The 17,749-nt window shown below is 39.0% G+C and overlaps 2 protein-coding genes across 4 annotated transcripts in view; one reads left to right on the forward strand and one right to left on the reverse strand.

Moving 5' to 3' along the window:
• Window positions 1–16,486, reverse strand: ECD (ecdysoneless cell cycle regulator). The gene is made up of 14 exons (XM_015887511.3): window positions 16,353–16,486; window positions 15,656–15,875; window positions 13,660–13,777; window positions 13,349–13,436; window positions 12,888–13,066; window positions 11,803–11,995; window positions 9,922–10,050; window positions 8,688–8,813; window positions 7,264–7,349; window positions 6,031–6,137; window positions 3,211–3,391; window positions 1,173–1,240; window positions 771–988; window positions 1–577 (listed from the first exon to the last, which is right to left on the reverse strand). Exons 2-14 carry the CDS (start codon window positions 15,855–15,857, stop codon window positions 353–355), a joined length of 1,920 nt encoding a protein of 639 aa, XP_015742997.2. The 5' UTR covers window positions 15,858–15,875; window positions 16,353–16,486; the 3' UTR covers window positions 1–352.
• Window positions 16,485–17,749, forward strand: part of FAM149B1 (family with sequence similarity 149 member B1) — a 21,378-nt gene continuing 20,113 nt past the window's right edge. For all 3 annotated transcript variants that reach the window (XM_025164552.2, XM_007424871.3, XM_007424872.3), the window contains exons 1-2: window positions 16,485–16,626; window positions 17,166–17,261. In XM_025164552.2, the coding sequence (XP_025020320.1) occupies window positions 16,577–16,626; window positions 17,166–17,261 (146 nt within the window). In that variant the 5' untranslated portion in view covers window positions 16,485–16,576. The remainder of the gene's footprint in view (window positions 16,627–17,165; window positions 17,262–17,749) is intronic.

Consider the following 17,749-nt stretch of genomic DNA (forward strand, 5'->3'; position numbering starts at 1 on the left):
GAAAGTTCTGTAATGTTTATTAAACATTGTAGATAAAATTTCCTCTGTTTCAAAAAAAAAAAAGTTTCAAGATATTTGCAAGAAAATTCCAAGTATCTTAACGAATATAAGATGTCTTACAAAAATATTTGCATGAGTCCATTTTCTCACCACGTTACAATTATTTTTTGTTTCAGAAAACAGATTCCACAAGGGTGGTTAAGTAGCCGATGATGATACTCCCATTGATTTAAATCTGCCTGCATAATGCATCTTCTGAGAACTTAATTAAAAAAGGGGTTTTTTGAATAATGCTTTTACTTAGCAAGGTATCCTTTAAACTAGGAAACCAGTTTATTGCATCAATGAACTGCTAGTGAGGTTTGTGGTCTGTATTTTCTGGCAAATGTACTCCCATGCTTTGCAGAATGTTAGAAACAGGTCCTGGTAGTCCAACCTGAGCGTTATAGGATTCCAGCAAGTTAGTCACAAGGTTCAAGTCTACGTCCACAGGTGGTACATCAGGGTCTTCTTTACTCCGACTGCCTTCTAAATCTGTGTTAGGGTCTTCATGTGAAAATACTTTACTGGATTTTACCTATGTTAAATAAGGACAATGAAAATATAAGAAATTTTTGTTAACACTGGACTCAGATGTCTTTTAGACTAAAACAAACAAACAAAAAAGATATGCTATGTAATTTCATGTTGTAGCTGACTTATAGAAAAAAGTCACCCAATGGCTATTCCTTCCTCTTAGTCACCAGAAAGGTGGCCTAAGTTAAACATACCCCTTTCTTCTGATTGGTAAAACTTTTGCCAATACTGGTGAATGCTAATTCATGATCCATTTCATTCATGTATGATTGGAGACTTCCAGCCGTTTCATTCCAAGATGCTGTATCTCCTTGAGTATCAGCTTTTAAAGCAGACTCTTCATCGCTGTCTAAGAATTCAAATTCTTCTTCTTCTTCTAAGTCATCAGAGTCCAGCTCTTCTGAATGTGGCCCTAGAAGCAGCACAGAAATGGTGTCAAAATAAGACCAAAAACAAGTGATGTTTGGAAAGAGGGAAAATGAGGTATCCAAGCCTGGTGCCCTTCATGTACGTGCCTCCAGCACAGAGATGAGAGGGAAGCTTTGTCTCAAATCACTTCATTTTGCTAATCCCCTTGCCTCATCCAGGCAACTCACCCAGTATTTTATCCAAAGCGTCTGTGAATGAGTCAACATCAAAACTGACAGGGGCCTCAGCAGAAGACCTGAAAGTTAAGAATTCATAATTACATTTTATGCTGTTGTTGGTATTTGAGGTAAATATATAGTGCAGAAGACTTTGGAAACTATTTTCTTCTTAGAATCAGCAGCAGCTTCTGTGAAGAGAAGGACTCCCCCCGTTGCCTCTCCCGCTTTGTGGAACAGATGGGAGTGGTACAAATGCATGGGATTTGGCAAAAATTCCCTCTCTTTTCTGTTGAATGTCTAGATAAGCTCATTACAAGTAAAGAAATCAGCATGGAGTTGCAGCATGAGCTTTCATATGCAAAAGTAACCTTTATCAGATAAAGGCTCCAAGGTTTATTTTGCTCCTCCTCCTGCTGAAACAGAGTAATACTTCTAGAGGCAAAGATTTATCATATATAATCTGCTTATGAATGCCCAAATAATGGAGATGAAATATAACAGAGAAAAAAAATAAAACCAGACATAGGGCCTGGTTATTTGAGGCACCACCTGTCTTCCACAGTATCTGCCTGGCTGGTTCAATATGGCAGGGTTGGCACACTCCGGGTTCCATCAGTTAAACAATGCCATCTGTCTGGACCCCGGAAGCGCACCTTCTCGGTAGCAGTGCCTGCCCTCTGGAATGAGGTTCCCCCAGAGATTCGAACAGCTCCCTCCCTGCTGGTATTTCAAAGGGCCTTAAAGACCTGGCTCTTCGCCTAGGCCTTTGGAGAGGACAGCTGACACCCCTTTCTTCCTTTCTGTTCCCCTCTGGGTTTGTGTTCTTTGCCATTGTTGTTCTTTTGTTTTGTGCTGTTTTTATGCTTCCTATATCATTCCTTGTCTTTAAATGTTTTAACAACTATAAACCACCCAGGCTCACTGGGAATCGGATGGCATATAAATTTAATAAATTATTGTTGATTGCGCAGTCAGCCAGATGTTTAGACTGGATTTGGCAAGGACCTGGGGTAGGCAGATGCTGTTGTTTGATGGTGTTAGAGGTATCATTGCAGGGTGTCAGCTGTTCCAAGTAAAGCTGCCTTTGGCAATGGACTGACGGGGATTCTGTCAATGTTGATGGTCTTCAAGTGGTGCTCCAGACGTTTTGCGATTGCACCCAAGGCAATGATGATGATTATCATCATTATGCTGGTCCAAAGAGAACAGGTATGGGCTAAGGAGACAGAGGAATTATTTGAGATTCAGAGTTGAAAAAAAGCTTTCATCTGGATAGGAACCAATAAAATGTGAATGTTAAAAAAACTGAAGCAGGTTCATTCATCCACAGCTGAGCCTAGGTTGCAGAAAGTTCCAAGGGATAGTTGAAGGAGAGAAGGCACACTAACCTGTGAGAACGCAAAAGTGCAAGATAAGGGATGCAAATAAATAAATAAATAAATTAGGAACAATTTTGCATGGTTGAGTAAAGCAATATAACGGGCATAATAGAGATGGAAGTTCATCCCTGTGATAATGGGAAAAGAAAAGGATGAACTCAAATTATATAGTGGAGAGGAATTCAGAAGCCTCTAAATAGCAGAAATGACGGCAAGGAGCATACAAAGGCAGAAAAAAGGCCCAAATCATAATTGTAAGAAATGTTTTGTGATATAGCCCTCTTGAGCTGCTAAAATATAAAAATATCCTGCTGAATGTTTTGAGTTGCACATTCCTGACACAACCATTTTGAGTAGACAAATATCAGACTATACTGCTGGCATATCTTTATATTGCAACAAAAGTTAAAAAAAACAAAACAAGCCACAATTAGAAAATAAGGGTTAATCTTCAATATTAATCGTGGCAATGGGGTTGGGCAAACTTGCATATAGAAAAGATAAATTAGCTTACAACAGTAAACATACACTATTCTTTGTTATACAATTTGCCTGAATCTTTTCTCAACCTTTGCTAAGATTACTTGAAAAGCTTAATTAATAATCCACCAATACAGAATGATTACATTATATGGAAGCATGCCCCCATCAGTTATGTAACTACCTACCATGGCACTTCTGCTCCTTTGTATGTTGAGACTTTGGATATAAAAGCCTTCATGCTTTCAGCAACCTCAGTCAAGTCACAGTTCTGGTCTTCCGCTGCAGCAGAAGCAGATTTATTCATGCCAGATGTCTCCTTAAGAATCTGATCCAGAGCATCTGGAGAAATCTCCAGCCAAGTGTCATCTGTAAGAGTAGCATGTAGTGTGAGGATAATACTGCTGACTGTACAGAAAGAAAACATCTGTGAAAGTTGCAAACAGTTGCATACATATTATGGAGAGCTGCATATAAAATTACATATTAGGAAAAGATGAAATGTTCAAAAATGCGTTTAGTTTTTTCAGAAAATGTGATGGAACCGACTAGTGTTTGAATGAAGCCATACTGCTGCGGGCCAAATTCAGAATGATCAGAATACCCTGAGAGTTTATATGCACATCTGGCTCATACCCAATGGTTCCCCTACTGCTAGATCCTCAAATGTCACTAAAATGGAGTTGGAGGGTTACCACTGTAAGATAAGATAGAAATGGTGTTGTAAGCCTAATTCAACTGCCTGATGCAATGTTATTCCAGGTTAAAGGGTCAGGAGCACATCTGCAAGACCGCCTGATCCTTTTTACATATAGATTTCATTCAGTTCCTAGTTTAGCTATTGTAATAGACAATTAATAAACACTGGTTCAAATAAGCCTAAGAGAATTCCTAACAGGTAATGAAATTTGGATCTGGCAAAGATAAGCACAGCTTTTTCTGGCCTATTTTATCTAGTGTTAATAAAGATCATATATAACAGTGCATGTTGTAAATTCAGGTGATAGACAAAGAAGTGGCTTGCAATGTAACATATGATTTATTTTGATTTGGTAATACCACATTTGTGTTGGGCCATAATTATATCACTCACACTAAATGAGAGCTGAAGAAAAAATTGGGGGGTGGGGAACCAAGTGATCTAAAACATGCCAACAGTGCAGAAACTCCTTTTCACTTTCCATCTTACTCTCTGTAACTGAAGAAGAAGAGCGGGGTACTTTTCCATTTACATCCACTCCTCGTTTAATGACCACCTTGATTAGCAACCATTTGCAAATACGACGGTAATAAAATAATTTATTTTCCAACCAATGAGCGCATTTAAGACCAAAGTTTGTGTGCCTCACAACAAAAGCATTGTGTGAAACTGATTAAGGTCTGGTCAGTTTCAGGCAGCAGCTCAGCTGGCTAGAGGGTTCTAATTAACTAATTAAGGTCACAGAGCTGAGCTTGTTATTAACTTTTTAGGAAAGTGCTCCACTGCTGAGAAAAGCAGCTTAGGAAGAGATAGCTTGTTTAAGCAATCTCTCTGCCCTGCGAGGGGGCAAAGATAGGGGGAAAAAATCAGGTCAGGCACAGGACACTGTAGGAGAGAACTTTATCTGAATGAAATGGCAACAAACAGTGATCTTTGCAGCATCTTTCTGTGTCATGTGTGTTCACTTAGTGTGATGGAACGGTTTGATGAAGGCCGCGCTCGGGGAGATAAGCATTTCCTTAGCCCCCAGCAGGAGCATGGGAAGGTTAAGAAGATGAGACTGGCACCACCCTAAGGAATTCATGGTGTTTTGGCTTGCTGGCTTGGGAAGTTTAGATTGAGTCTGGAGAGATTGATGTCAGGTTCAGCCCAAAGAACTCCACGAGACAGTACAGATACAGTTCTGTTGCTTCCACCTACAAGACAGAATCTCTCCAGACTGAATCTAAACTTCCCAAGCCAGCAAGCCAAAACACTGTGAATTCCTTAGGGTGGTGCCAGTCTCATCTTCTTAACCTTCCCACGCTCCTGTTGGGGGCTAAGGAAATGCTTATCTCCCTGAGTGCGGCCTTCATCAAACCATTCCATCACACTTAGTGACCATTTTGCTTAATGACCAAGTGGTTGGAACGGAACGTGGTCACTAAACAAGGAGAGGGTGTACTTTTCCTTTTTCTTCCTGTATTGTATTTTCGAAGAATGCCAAACTCATCAAAATAATACACAATAAATTAGATGGAGTAGATCAGATTCTGGTTGTACAATCTAGGTTGTAATCTTATATATGCTTATCTGGGAATAATCTTACAGGGAGTCCTTGCTTAATGTCCACTTGTTCAGCAAGGGGGATTTATGATGGGTCTTCGTAGTTGTGGCTGTTGCAGTGTCCCCACGATTGCGAGTCAGGTGCTTGGCAACTGGCTCACAATTACAATGTTGCAGCATCCCGCAGTCACAGGATTGCCACTTGTGACTTTCACTGCTGGCTTCTGACAAGCAGAGTCAATGGGGAAGCCAGCAGGAGGTCGCAAATGGCGATCATGTGACCGCAGGATGCTGTGACTGCACGGGATTCGCCTAACAATAGCAACTAGGACTGCCAAAGCTGCTGTCACAAGTTGGTGCAGTCACATGACATCGTGCCTTACGACTGCATCACTTAGTGATAGAGTTCCCAGTCCCAATTACTGTCAGTAAGTGAGGACTATCTGTACTGAACTCAGTTCTCAGTACACTTACATGGAATTGTAGTTAGATACTTAAAAAAAAAAATCACTATCCCATACATTTTACTAATTCCAGCAGCAGCACTTAAAACTTTATCCCATGACATCCTAAGGAGGAAGAAAGGTATTTAATACCCTTAAGGTATTTAATGTTCATGTTGTTTTAATTCCTTTAGGATGTCCAAAAAAACAACAAACACAAAAACAAACCAATCAATAAAATAACAAAAACACAACACATAAACATATCTACAGGATTTTGTAACTCTGATCATTATTTTTAAAGCTCTTCCACTACTTACCATCCTCTGGAGGTAGAACATTTGAGCTTTTTCTCAAATCCTCCAAATTAAAGGAATTTGTTTTTAATATTGTTAGAATTTCTTCTCCTGGGCTAACAGCAACTGAACTATTATAGGAAACACAACACCAAAATACAGAATTTATTGAATCGTCAATGTTTAGAATTACTTCTCCACAACCGATCCAATCATAATGTCACTTGTAGAAAGAACTGCTCTCCATCCAGTAAATGAGCTTTTCACAAAGCAAATGGTTAAGTATTTGGTTATGATTACACATTATTCAGAAACCAAAACTGCTGAAAAAGAATCATTCAATTAATATGGTTTCAAAAGTGTGATTTGTTTGGTTCTGACTTCAAGCCCAGGCACCATCATTTGTTATAACATTTGTTATAGTTTATAATTCAATAAGGATAGCTTAGGAATAATTGATAGAATTCACTAATTCACTAGACGTAAGACTGATTGATGGAGGTGGTTGTGAGCAGATGTTGAGAACAACAGTTAGAAAATGTAGGTGGTAGGACTGTTTTGTTGTAAATCTTATTAACAAAGTTAGACAGCAGGTTTAGGATTTTATAACTGTGTAAATATTTTTACTGTGATTGTAATTATATCATGATATATACTGATTTTACAGCCTATGCGTAAGTTTAACTATAGTTAGTGTTTACTTTTGACTGGGGTTGGACATTGCCCCAGTTGAGTGTTATAAATGAAAATTTTCTTTGTGTGGACTGTAAACCCATTTCTCTCCTAGGTGATTTGAAATCTATCCATGAAACACTGTACAGTGCTACCCTTAATACCTTATTTCAGCATATTTATAATATTTTATTTTCAGAGTTTATAAATCAGATAACATGATTTAAATATATTAACTTTTTAATACATTTTAATTCTATATTTATTCAAAAGTAATTCCAATTGAGTTTAGTACCGCTTTCTCCCAGGCAATTCCAAATATACCTGTGGTCTGCATCAAACTGATACAATGTCAGTGTTTTCTCACTGTACTTATATTGATTTCTAGAAGACCACACATCTTCCTATGGGGGAGGAACATTTATGAGATTACATAAGCAGGAAGTGCAATGTAGAAATACCTTTAAGTATTGTATTCAGCCAAATTGAGTAATACACGTTTATATTATACTTACACATTTAATCATGTCACAGAGATTAGCAATGCCAAACCAAGAAAATTAAACACAACTGACTTTATCTCACCTTTCTGGGTTGGCTACAGTCTGTAGAAAATAGTTTTCTGCCATTTGCAACTGATGAAGATACTGGGCAGAACCTTCTAGTTCACCCTTTGAAAAAAAAACAATTTGTCAATGCATTCTTCTTTAGTCAGACATCCACAAGCAAATATACAGAATAATTGTTAAAATCTGTTAACCTACAATAACAATATATTATACCAAAACAGTGAAACACTTCCTGCAAAAGCATGGAAGTGGTTGCTTCACTGCTAACAGGTCTGAGGAAGTCAAATACTTTGCTGTTTGCAATTAAATCAGACCTCCATCACACAAGAGAGAGCAAAGTTAAAGCTTGTCCCTGGCCACATTAAACAGGCTGAGATAAGAAAGTGAATGAAATCTAAAGCAATGTTAGACTTCTACCCTGAAAGAATTTGGATAGCCATGAATGTTACTGAGGTGATGAAACTTATGACTGGTTATCATGTCACTGTCATAGAGCCTGTCCTTCACTCCTCACCCCCAGCATTCTTCTAATAGAAAAGTGAACATTATGTATTGTCTGTAACCAACCCTCAGAAGCAGCAGATAAAGCCATCAGAACTGCAAAATTCTTCACAGCCATCCAATTCATTCCACCCCATCAAAGTGAGTTCTTCTTTTGCTTGCAAATCTGCCTTGATGTCAGCTTCCATTAAAGCTATGTCAAATCAAATCACTTTGGAGTTTTGCACAACCCTAATAATCTCTGCTTCCCTGGGTCTTAAGTTTAGAACCCAGCTGTAATGTCTTCAAGAAAGTAAGAGAAGATACTACATACCATGATAATATAATCCTATCAAAAGAAGACATGACTGTTGAACGTAGTTATAAACATTAATGATAAAACAAGGGCTGAACTGTGCTATTAGAAAGCAAGCAAGAAATATTCCAAAATACCCTCCAATCAAAAGTTTGAGTAGATAGAACTTCTCCAACCTTCTGTTTGTGGGTGTGTGTGTATATAAGGAGTTGCACTTTTGTCTATGGTCAACAGGAATCAGATAAACATTTTGTAATGTGCAGTCCAAAAATGGCTTAATTCCACGAGGGTGAATGGTCTTGTTAGATTCCTGCGATCACCTGTAAAACCCAGAAGTAGCCTAGAAGAATGAATCCTAGCAATTGGGATGACTGCAAGCTATCCTGATATCCATTTTGAATATCAGAGATGAAGGTATTATTACTTTATGATTATGCAGTGAATAAATCTTTTATTTATTTATTAATTTATTAGATTTATATCCCACCACTATATTTACAGCCCAAAGTGGTACCCACATTGCTTCTTTTAAAATATAAATCTAGGTTATATTTTAAAGTATGGAGACATTAGATTGGCAACAGATGATTTCATTGAACAGTTAAAGCAGGTCTGTGTTCTTCCAATTCATATAAATAGCTCACCTTAAAATAATTGTTCTTCTTCAGGGCACTGAGAAATCTATCCCATAATGGAACATTCAACACTTGTTTCTTGGAATCAGGAGAAGCTGAATTATACTTTGAGCATAAAATTTCAAAACCATGAGCCTGTGAGCAATATGGAAAGAAACACTTGTATAATATTTGCATCTTAATGTAAGAATTGTTGCAATACATTTTCAAAGTAAAGACAACATTTGGTTTGCATTGCGCTTAACACCTGGTCACTGTATGGAAATATCCAAGTTTTCTGCTTAGCAATTATACAGAAGTAGTTTGCTACTGCCATCTTCTGGCATGGCTTTCTTTTCTTTTTTATTCCTAAATCTACAGTCCTAAAACTGCCTAGTGGTCTCTCATCCAACTATTAACCAGGTCCAACCCTGTTTAATTTTGTCAAGATTAGCCAAATCCAGTTAGGTGCTGCCACCTGCCAGAGGGCAATCTTTAGGTGAAATATCTTAAAAGAACATTCAGAATAAAAATGCACAGGGAGAATTAGTGTCATAATCCAACTGATTGCAAGGGGAGGCGTCCTACTATATTTGGGGAATACCTATAGTACCTTTTTTATTCTTTTAATGAAGAATTAAAATGGAATATTAGAGGATAGTGTGTATGTAGTTTTCTGTCATGTTAAGAAGGCTGGATAACGTGATAAATGGAACATTATCTTAATGAAGTTTTAACATTAACTAACAAACACCTTATTCAGAAACAAGCAAAATGTTTTATGTGCAAATTCAAGAGATTATCTTGCAAATTACTTAAAATCACTTACCTACCTTAAATACTGTTGGGTCTTCTCTAGAGCCCATGTTAATGCCTTCCCTTTGGCAGACATACCGTTTCAACCAGGCAAAGCCTTTCCCTTTGCAAAGCAGGAGATGTTGAATTGACAGAGCACATGTAGGTTTTATCCTGCTATTCAGGTAAGACTATTACAGTCCTGAGACCCAAAATGCCTTGGCTACCTCGATAAATTCTATATTTATTAATTTTTGACTGACAGAAACCCAAAGATGACACATGCTATGGCAGGTTGCTGCTTTGAGCGTCTAGGTCTTATCCAAGTTCTATTATATGTATTCTCTTTGATGGATTTATTTTATGTATGGATTCTGGTCTGTGATTGTTTGTGTGTCTCTCTCTCTATATGGTACATTGAAACTAATACCTTGTTGTGAAAATATCAAGGGTCAAGGTAAACACTTACCAGTTTCATGCCTAGTTCATATGCTTTGTACTGAGGATGTGAACGAGGAGGCAACGAGTAGCCACTCCGTCTGTCTGGTACAAATGTCTGTTGAATCAGCTGCGCATACAGACACCTTGTAAAAGTAACCTGAAAATATCAAAACACTTTACTAAAGATGTGCTTGTCTGAAAATTTATTCAAATCTTCTTTGGCCTATTACAGGTAGTCCTTGTTTAGCGACAATTTGGACCAGCAACTTGGTCACTAAGTGAAGCAGTTGCTAAGTGAAACATCATGATTTAACAGTTTTACTTCAGCTTCCCTTCACTTTACAGACCTGTGAAGGTCGTAAATGCAGGCATCGGTCGCAAAATTGGTTGCTGTCTGGGATAGTCACTAAATGAGGACTACCTGTAGTATTATTTCAAGAATTATACAAGAGATGATTATAATGAAATCAGAAAAAGCACTGTAACATATTAGAGACAACACATTAGGGACTACTAGAACCAGTAAGATAATGGAATGTTGTAACCAACAACTCCCTTGAACAAATACAGTCAAAAGAGAGAGAAAGTATTAGTTCCCCAAATATGCAACTACTTTGATCCGATGCTGTGATTACTTAATATGTTTTTAGTTTCAGTGTATACACATTTTAAAAATATAATTTTATTAAACCTTCTTTTTTTAAAAAAAATCAATGGATATTTCTTTAGAAACCTTAGTTATTAGTCTGTAATACCATAATCAGCAGAACTTCTGAGGGAATTAACATTTTGCATCTCTGCTACTTAAAGGACCTTGACTCTTGGTGCTTTCATGGACAGAGCCCATATTCCACCAAAGCCAACAAAGCAGTGCACAACTAATGATGTCTTCTGAGCAGCAATTGGGTTGACCAGGGCAATCCTAGGCTAGGGGGCAGCTTGAAGAAGACACTGCCAGGGGTAGCTTTACCCCAGAGATTCCTTTCCAGTCTCCACACTTCCAGCCAAGCTCTGACCCAAGGTTTCCCAGAAGGCTCAGTCAGGGGCCCCTTGCAGGTTTTCTGTAATCAGCAGGCATGGATGCTTCTCAGATCATAGGTACTTGAAGGAAGCAAAGGAAAGGTGCTGAAGGCAGTGGTGTCTGTGTGTGCAAATTAGTGCTGGACAGAGAAATAAGGACGTGCCCCTCAACATGCTTAGCTGCCTATGCTTGGGGGTCAGTAAGTATCGGCACTATGTAATGGCACAGGGGCAGCTTAGAGGGGACACTGGACATAACCATATTATTTTTTTGGCAACCATATAGAAGTGGTTTGTCACTATAGGTAGTCCTCAGTTTACTGTAATTGGGACTAGGAACTCCATCACTAAGCAACGTGGTCATAAAGTGAAAAATCATTTGACTGTGCCAACTTACAATGGCAGTTCTGGTTGTGGTTGCTAAGCAAATCACGCACGGTCATTAAGCAACTTGCGACTTCCTGCCAACTTCCCTGCTGACTTTGCTTTTTGGAAGCCAGTAGTGAAGGTCACAAATGGCAATCACGTTACCACAGGATGCTGTTGTGACCACAACTTTGAGGACCGGTCGTAAGTCTCCTCATTCAGTGCCATCATAACTTCTAACGGTCACTAAGCGAATGATCACTAAGCAAGGACTACCTATACCTTCTTCGGGGATTTTTTTCTGATTTTTTTACTCTAGCTTCCAGGTTTGAGATTTCCTGGTGATTTTCCATCCAAGAACTAACCAAATCCAACCCCACCTAGCTTTTGGAGATCAGGCAAGTTTGGCTAGACTCGTATTCAAAAAAGATGGAATTAAAACCCAAAATAAATCATTTGTAAATTACTTATGATGGTGTGAATTAATTGTCAAGACTAACTCAGAAGTTTAATTCTCACTTACTGATGTCATTACACGTGTCTCAGGGGGGAAGGTTTGGAAAACGCGGCATGCTTTTAAGTCAATGGGATCTCGAAGGTAAAAAGCTTGGACTGCTGCTGACACTAATGCAGGACGCTGCTTCAGAACTATCGCAATGCCTGCTGGAAGATAACAGTGAGCTCGATGAAGAAAGGTCTGGATCTTCTCAGGATACCTATGGCACAAAATTGTAACAACGTGCAAAATATAAGAAACATAATTCTGATAGAGGCATCTTTTTGTTCATATTAGGTCACTCCCACCTTTTTAAAATATAAATATCTGTGCACTCCCTATATAATTTAAGGTAGCTAACATGCACACATACGTACATATACGAGGGAACACTTCCTAGAAAACTCAGGCTGCTTATGATGGTTGTCTTCTCAGTTTGCCCAAACCAAAGAAAAATAAAATTTTCTTGTTTGTATCACAAGTGGCTCAACACCTCAGATGCACGTTGCTACCTAACAGAGACACCTGTCTGTGTTCTACTTTCCTTTCTCTTCAGGGAAACAGAACACTATCCACTGCTGAAATCTATTAGCATGGATGTGCTATTTTCATATTTTATCTAACCTCTCAGATTTTCAACTGATCTTTTCTTTTCTTTTTTAAATCAAGTATAAGTGAGAGCCTGCATATCAATAGTTATACTACCTCCATCTCCCCAATAACATTATTTATCTAGAAATCTGGCAATAGCAACTTACAGTGAGAGGTCAACAGAACCCCCTCCTGTCTGTATCATAGAAATTATACTATAATGCATCTACTGTGAACTGCGCTGTAGGAAGGTGTTAGAAAAGCAAGCAAGGGAGGCCTAAATTATCTTCTATTCATAGGAGGCCACTATCACCAATGGTTTGGGGGAAGAATTGGGTAATTTGCCATATTTTATTTACTTTTATTTCAGTAAAATGCTGCATGTTGTTACTTCCAAGCTGGATCTATATCATGAACAGCAGAACAGAAATAACAATCATAAACAAACGTGTATGAATCAGCATGTAAAGTATATACAGTTGGAACAACAACAAAAAATCTTTTCAGATTCAGTCACTTACCCATTGATTCGTTTAGATACTGCTGCTTTAATAGATTTTGAAGCCACAAAATGCCCAGAATGGGTAGAAAACAATTTTAGCACCTGGGGAATTGTAGGATTTATAGCAGGCAGTAATTCCTTCTCTTCAGGAGTCTTCGGTAATGGAATTATGCATAATTCTCCACTATGAAAGAATACCTGACAAAAATATATATTAATTTATTAAGTCTGAAAGTTTTCCACAGTCTCTCAGAAATTATCCTCATTAAGTCTATATCACTGAAAGGGCAAAGGCTTCCAAGATCTCACAGAAAAATATAATAACATGATTTAAAGAAATTCAAAATAAGATTACAGTATATATTCTTAAAATTAGCTTTTTAGATATTATTTATTTATTTATTTATCAATCATATTTATATAGCCACCTATCTCTCACAAGGTGACACAAGATATTTGACATTCTTAAACCTCTCTTACCCGATGGATGCTATTTTCAGGATTCAGCCACTTTGGAAGGTAATCAGCTGCTTCTATCAGAAGGAATTCACCATCATTATCATCCACTCTATTCAAATAAAAAGTATTCACATAAATACAGAATTCTTGTATCCTAATTTAATTCAATGCATATGGCTACCATCTTGTAATGCAGTCTTAATTCACAGAAAAATCCCTTTCCCCCCAGTTTTATTCCAGTAAAGTGTCTGAAGTGAAAAGACAAATACCTTAAATTATGTTCACAAGGAACAGCTAAAATTGTCATGTATTTAAGCAGCAAATAAAAATACCTAGCTAATAATTCTGGAAACTCCTTTGTAATTTCTTTTATGAGGTAAATGATAAACCATTCATCTTCGATATTATCGCCAAACTTTGTGAGACCAGCAATATGAGCAGGAATATTTCCTAGAAGAACAGAAGTTAGATCATTATTATTAGGCTATTTCCAGAAAGCATTTGGCAGTCAACCCTAGTATCAATATCTTATCAATTTATATAGCCACCCATCTCACAACAGTGACTCTGGACAGTGCATAGAGGATTAAAAGCAATGAAACTTAATACAAAGAACCTAAATTATTACTATTAATAATAACAAACTTAGCATATACCTGGGACTAAAACATTTCATATTCAATCCATACATACTAAAACAAACAAACAAACGTGAGTTACAGGGAGTCCTCAATTAACAACTACAACTGTTAAATGGGACAGTTGTTAACTGAGTCGTGCCCGATTTTACAATCTTTTTTGCGGTGGTTGTGAAGCGAATCACAGCCACCATTAAGCAAATCATGCCATCGTTAAGTGAATCATGTGGTTCCCACTGATTTTGCTTGCCAGAAGCCAGCTGGGAAGGTCACAAACGGCGATCATGTGACCCCAGGAGTGTTGCAATGGTCGTAAGTGTGAGGTCCAGTCTCAAGCCCCTTTGTTCAGCACCATAACTTTGAATGGTTGCTAAATGAATGGTCATTAAATGAGGACTACCTCTATCTTACTGTAATTATATCAAAGTTGCCAGCCAGAAATGGTCGACGCTTCAGCGGTTCGAGTCCAGCCTTCGCGTTAAACAGGGTGAGCTCCTGTTTCCTCCCCAGTTCCTGTCAACCCAACAGGTTGAAAACTCACGTGAGTAGACAAATGGGGACTCTCGCTCTGGTGGGAGGAAAAATGCTGGCGGCGCCTTGCAAAAAGGAGTTGGGAGCAGTTGCCAGTAAGCCCGAAAAGGGCGCGAAGCAACAGAAACCCCGCCTCCTGCGCTCGTCAGCTGGGCTCTGCTCTAGGAAGGAGGCTCTGGCAAACCACTTCCGAAAAACAATTGCCTTGAAAACTGCAAGGACTCGTCCAAGCAGTCACTGCAGGGTCAGCAATGACTGAGCGCAGACAAAAAAAAAAAAGTGTTATTGAAATAACTGCAAATTTTCTACACCTACATAGTAGCTTCATTTTTTCCCCTTCCCCTTGGTACCCTGTGCCTGCTTTAAACCTTTATGCCTTTTGGGTTAACAGTTTGTTACATTTTTATCCTACATAATAAAACTGAATCATTTTTTCAAAATTCTGTATTCAGTACTAGTTTGGCAGGAAGATAATCAGGACAAAACAAGTTAACAGCTACAGTAAGAGAAAGGAGGAATACAATTTTCTCATAATTAGGAAAACCAACTGAACAGGGATGGGCAATCTTTTTGGCCTGACTGTACTTCAAAGGGCCTAGGAGCATATCTAATTGAAGTCACTGGAGAAAGGTTACAATTTTCCTACTTTTCCCCATTTTTTTTATGCTGTCAAAAATGACTCCCTTACTGTGGAAAATCACACTGCTGAAAGGTGGAATTTTCATTACCAAATTTTGGCATGTGATTTGGGGATGTTATGGGTACAGAAAAAATGGGGGCTGGGAAATTGTTTGCAGCCATGGCTTAACCACCTTTGGCTTAGAGTTTTTGTTCATTTTATCTTTTTAAATAACAGTTAAATATATAATGAAATAACTTACTATAAGGCCACTTTTTTTAAAAAAAAGTTTGATATGACAATCAAATCTTGAACAGTTCCAAGCCATCTCACTTTTGAAACATAAAAAACAATAACAGTCATGTTGTTTCTTGGGAAAATAAGAACACTTCTACTAGCACAGTGGGACTGCCAATTATTTTTCCCCCCCTGCACTTTCCAATACATCTGCCACAAAGGGGCTTAAAGAGGAGGAGACTGTTGTAGTAGCAGATGGCAGTGTATATAAAGACACAGTTAGATATAAATCAGTTTTTTTACCTTTTGCAGGTTTGTACTTTAGATTAAATGGTTCATTTTGCCAGATATAGGAAACCAGGATGGGGGCAAAATGTGCTAGTATTCTTTCAATATATTGCTGTAGAATGTCTTGATGATGCTCTGGGTCTTCTGATTCATGTACTAGGAATAACTGGTAATGGACCGCATCATCTACAGTCCCAAAACTTAACTGCTTCTCCATTCTGCATCTCACAGGCCCCTTTTAAAAGAGAAATATTTTAAAGCCATTTCTACACACTGCAGCAAGTGCCCCAATATCAAAATGCCAATAAACATGTCAAATCAAGCTTTTCGGCAGAGGACCCACCATTTTCGTTTCATAAACCCGTAAGGAAAGATCTATTAACACAATCTAGAATGAACTGTTTGCTACCCAACTGATTTGTCAATCTTCGAATGAAATATCCTTAAAAAGAATCTTGTTATCATTTCCTCACAGGCGCTATTTTCAGTTCAACTAAGAGCTATCTTAATAGTGGGCTTTTAAGCTGCTTTAAGTCTTTGCAGAGCGCCCTAAAAAGGAACGAAGGCAACTTTTATCAAGTATTCATAACACTTCCTCTTTCTAGATCAATATGTATATTCCCATGCTTGTGTAGATAAACCTCAGGAAAAATGTATCCCCGTCAAGAAGAACCAGCCCTGCCCCCAGAGCAACCCATCACCCGTAACTCACCGGACAGCCGACAACTCCACCACCTCTGCGCCCTCAACGAAGCGGCTGCTCTTACGTCATCGCCGCGCGCCGCGGCCTATGTCTCTCCCCCCGCCACCATAGAGAGGAGACTTCCGCTGGGCCGGAGAGGGAGGGGAAGGAGGGGGCGTCGCCATGGCGGCCGGGGCCGAGCCGGCCAGCCGGCTGCGCCGACGAGGACCGAGATGAAGTGCTGAGGCGAGAGGATGATCTCGCGATACACCCGGAAGCCGGTGCCCCCCGATGCCCAGGGGATGTGAGTGACGTCCTCCTGGGTAATCCCAAGGCGCGGGCCCCTCCGAGCCTTTCCCGGCGCTCCCAGCCCTTCCGGAGAACCGATCTGACTTCCAGGGAGCCCTGCCGCGGCCTGACAAGGCTCTCTTCGCCCTCTCCGTCTAATCCCTCTCTGATATTCCCAAGTTCTGTTGCCCGAGCGCTCCCACAGGGCTCCCTCTAGCGGCTCGAGGCGGCACTACACTTGCGGGCTGGTGCCAACTGTTTTAAAGACAAGCGGGCGTATCCTTGGGCGGGAGGGAGGTCAGACGTCTCCGGGGACACGGGGCTGGACGGGCTTTTCTACAGAATTGGAGTGAACCTCAGCTCTTTCAGGTTCATAAAACTGGTTGGGTGGTCGATAAATGTGCTTTAAGAGAGAATTGGGCAAAAGCTCGTAGCTAATAAACTAGGAATGTCCTGTTGAAATGAATGAGAACACTATAATGTTTAATACTAGTTGCTTATTGATTTGAAGAAATTCAGTGTCACCAAGCAAATAACATTTTTATTTATTTTTAGTCGAGGACTTACAAAAGATACCTTAGACCATCATCCCCTGCCAGACTCACTGGATGACAGTTACCCATCCACTGAAAGTCAAGAAGATATTTCAAGGTATTGGGATAGTACAGTTATTTGTGGTGGAGGATTGGGGGAGAAAAGAGCATGATTATATCCACTTTTGTTTCCTTTTTTTAAGCCTGTGTTCAAAAGCTGTGTTAAAACGGCTGGGTTGCCTGTGGTGCTAAAACCAAAAGAAACAAGCCGCACTTGTAATCGGGGCTGTATTTTTTGGCCATGATGATAGAGCACAACCTTTCTGGAAGCCAGCAAAGATCTTATGTACAAAGTAAAATATGTTTTAAATTGACATCATTTCAGTGTTCCCAGATCAGGCCTTGTTCATCTGCATCCAGTTAATTGAGGAGAATGTATTTATATTAGGATCAACCTTTTAAAGTTTTTTTAACTTCAGAATCAGAATCAGAATCATCTTTATTACGGTCACAGACCAGAACCACAAACAAAAAGTACGTTGAAAAATTCATTAAAATGAATTAAAATACATTAAAATAAAATAAAACTAAACATAATGATATCTT

Source organism: Python bivittatus, unplaced genomic scaffold (genome assembly GCF_059951505.1).
Source record: "Python bivittatus isolate LINGU-HERP-01145 unplaced genomic scaffold, Pbiv_v1 ctg000400_np1212, whole genome shotgun sequence".
NCBI lineage: Eukaryota > Metazoa > Chordata > Lepidosauria > Squamata > Pythonidae > Python > Python bivittatus.

Excerpts from the sequence above, each read along its gene's own strand:
- ECD (XM_015887511.3), bottom strand. The coding sequence starts at position 15,857 with ATGGAGAAGCAGTTAAGTTTTGGGACTGTAGATGATGCGGTCCATTAC. Across the intron at positions 13,067-13,348 it reads CTGAAAATAGCATCCATCGG|GTATTCTTTCATAGTGGAGA; the intron begins GTAAGAGAGGTT and ends TATTTTTGTCAG. Across the intron at positions 6,138-7,263 it reads ACTGTAGCCAACCCAGAAAG|TTCAGTTGCTGTTAGCCCAG; the intron begins GTGAGATAAAGT and ends TTCCTATAATAG.